Source organism: Athene cunicularia (assembly GCF_003259725.1).
Source record: "Athene cunicularia isolate RWA chromosome 5 unlocalized genomic scaffold, athCun1 chr5_part1, whole genome shotgun sequence".
Lineage (NCBI taxonomy): Eukaryota > Metazoa > Chordata > Aves > Strigiformes > Strigidae > Athene > Athene cunicularia.
The window spans coordinates 8,616,140-8,618,990 of NW_020799101.1; the positions used below are offsets into that span (position 1 = coordinate 8,616,140).

At 44.7% G+C, this 2,851-nt stretch overlaps 1 protein-coding gene across 1 annotated transcript in view; it reads right to left on the bottom strand.

Annotated features, from left to right (window-relative positions):
* SNAPC1 (small nuclear RNA activating complex polypeptide 1) overlaps nt 1–700 on the bottom strand; it is an 11,720-nt gene extending 11,020 nt beyond the window's left edge. The window contains exons 1-2 of the mRNA XM_026849220.1: nt 686–700; nt 118–263 (exon numbers count right to left, since the gene is read on the bottom strand). Coding sequence (XP_026705021.1) covers nt 118–263; nt 686–700 — 161 coding nt within the window. The remainder of the gene's footprint in view (nt 1–117; nt 264–685) is intronic.
* Between the last annotated feature and the right edge of the window lie 2,151 nt (nt 701–2,851).

A 2,851-nucleotide genomic window follows, 5' to 3' on the forward strand; every position in this document is an offset into this window, starting at 1 on the left:
GGAGCCGGGCGGCGGGGGTTCTCCGGCCCCGCGCGCGTCGGGACGAGCGGCCAGCCAGGCGGCTGGGGAGAGCAGCGCTAGCGACGGAGCGTCCCCGCGCCCCGAGTGAGTACGGACCCGCGGTACCGGCGCAGGCGGGCGAGCGGCGAGCAGCTCGGGGCGGTGACAAGGTGTTTTCTGTGAGCGAGGCGGGGCTGGTGCTGTCTTCCTCGGGAAGCCGCGCAGCCCTCCAGCAGTTCCCAGGGGGGTTTAAGGACGGGGCTCTACTTTCAGGGCGTCGTTGCCGTGACCGGCATCGCATCTGCGGTCAGAGCTTGGCCGGAGTCGGGCTGCGGGCAGCCTGCGGTCTTGCGGGAGCGGGGCTGGGCAGCAGCAGCAGCACCCGCGCTGGAGAGGGGGTCCCGGACTTGGCAGGAGGGCGCCCGAATGCTGCATCCGTGGGGGAGAGGACGGGCTGTGAACTCAGGTTGTGGGAGATTACCCCTGCGCTGGGGGAACCTTAACGGATGAAAAACGGCATGTAGAAAAAGTACTGAATGTGCATGGGATGGTGCGTTGCGTGCTGCCTTTAGGATATTTAAACCTGCAGGAGTTTCGCACTGTGACCGGGTTGAAAAGTCACATTCCGCTTTCTCAGCTAATCATGCACTGCAAAACGAATTTTAATTTCTGCTGGCTCTGGTACCATGATGTTGTCCATTTCACCATTAGCATCAACTAATTGACCCTAAGTTTGCTCCTTAAAGCTAGGCACTTCAGGCTGTCCGCTCCTACGATGACAGTAGCTTCCACAATGCTTCATCACAAAAGCATCTTTCCATATTTACTGTATTTCCCAAAAGGTTGCTGGACTCCAACCTTTAGCAGCCTTCATAGATGAGTAGGAAATGAATGGCCATCAGCTAAACAGCACCACTGATTGCCCGTCATTGATTATAGGAACAGAAGCACTAGCAGATCTGTTCCATATGAACTGGACAGGGTTTAGCATCTGCAGGGGGAGAGATGCCCCTGCTGGGTTTTGGGTTGTGTTTTTTTTTTCCTGGAAAGACATTTTCATCTATCATTTCGATTATGTTTAGAGACATAGGGCAGCGACCCCGTTCATCCAGTATGTGACCCTGTCTTCAATAGATTGTACTAATTTTGAAACGGAATGCTGTTGGGAAACCAGTTAAAATGTACTCCCCTCCCCACAATGGGCTTAAAGATGCAAAGGACAAGCAAGTTAATAACTGACACATCATGGAACCAGTTCATCATTACTTACAGGTCAAGCCAAGCCCTACTTAGTTACACGAGTTAATTTAGAAGGAACAGAGGGGCTTGGCTCTGGAGTGATGGTCGAATTTGTAAAGCTCGAGTGTGTTTTCTGGTTTTTATATTTTGAGCGTGCAGTGAATGTTGTGATTTCTCAGAGATGGTGTTTCAGGAATGCTAGATGAAAATATTATTTTTTCTAAGGCAGATGGGGCTCCGTGTCATGATACTTTCATTGTGTAAGATGATGTAAAATGTAGTGAGGATGAGGCTGCTGTGCCCATATGTAAACGTGTGCCAAGTCTCCTTGCAGAAGATTTGACTACAGTGTAAAGAATGAAAATACAGAGGAATAAAAAAAAAATGCAACAGGGTCTCTTAGTATAATTCCCCCTTCTGTGGCATATCCAATGAAATACGGCATCAATTTTTAGGCTAATTAATACTCTAATCTTCTTGATAAATTGTGTTTTCATCTAGTGTTCCTTCAGATTTTTCATTAGTACATTTTAATTCTTAGTAGACTACCTTCCAAACAAAAACAAACAAAAAATATTGAATGGCGTAAGGAAGAGTATGGTGGTTACTGTATCTTTTTCGTATTATTATTTAACCCCTAAACAAAAGAATGAAGTCCTGTTTGCCCTATTTAAATTGAAAGTTAAAAAGCCATTTATCCTGCAGATATAAATAACAGGGTTCTCCGGTTGCACATGGCACAAGAAAACTTTATTAAAAACCAAAAAAGATGTTGTATGATTGTATTAGAACACATTCTCAAATTTGAAACATGAAAATAAATCATGTTTTAATGGATTTTCATGAAAATAAACTATGGATATCTTTTATTAAATACCGTATTCAAACTTCCCTATGTACAAACTTATCACTAACACCAAATAACACAATCATACTCTACTGTGACAGCACTTGCACATGCCTTCTGCTTTCAGGCTTCCCATCCAACAAAAAACATTGCAAAAGATTTTTAATCTGTGCAATAGGAAGAGACATGGATTTAACAAGACAGCAAGTCACAAGTTCTTGTCAAGTTACTTGCACATACTGAGAGCAACTGAAATCACCTAGAGACATCATCTTGGATTCAAACTAGTTTCTGTTTTGCTACTAAGGACATTCTTGATGTGATTACTCAAAGAGATTTCATAAGAGTTCTTTCACCCCCTGGCTCCATATCTGTTGCTCTCTTATCTTTAGCTTCCCCCAGGAAAACCTACACCATCCCTAATGTCTGACTTGTTACATTGTATGCTTAACCTCTTTTGTTCATGCAAGTAATCTACTTAATTCAGGGAGAATAACCATTGTGTCTAAGGTGACCAGAGTTCAGCTGTAAGGGCAAGATGGAATTTATACAGGCTTTTGGAAAACAGACCACATCTATGCTTAGTGTCAAAGTTTGACTTCAGTAGCAGGCAAGTCAGACCTCAAACATGCAAAGTGTTTCAGTTATGCTGCATAGTGGTTATTTAGTTCACTTTAAAACATGGTTTTGCCACCAGCCATCTCCATCTTCTAGAACGTCATCTTCACTGTGAGGGTGGTGGACCTCTGGTTGTGGCTGCCCCCC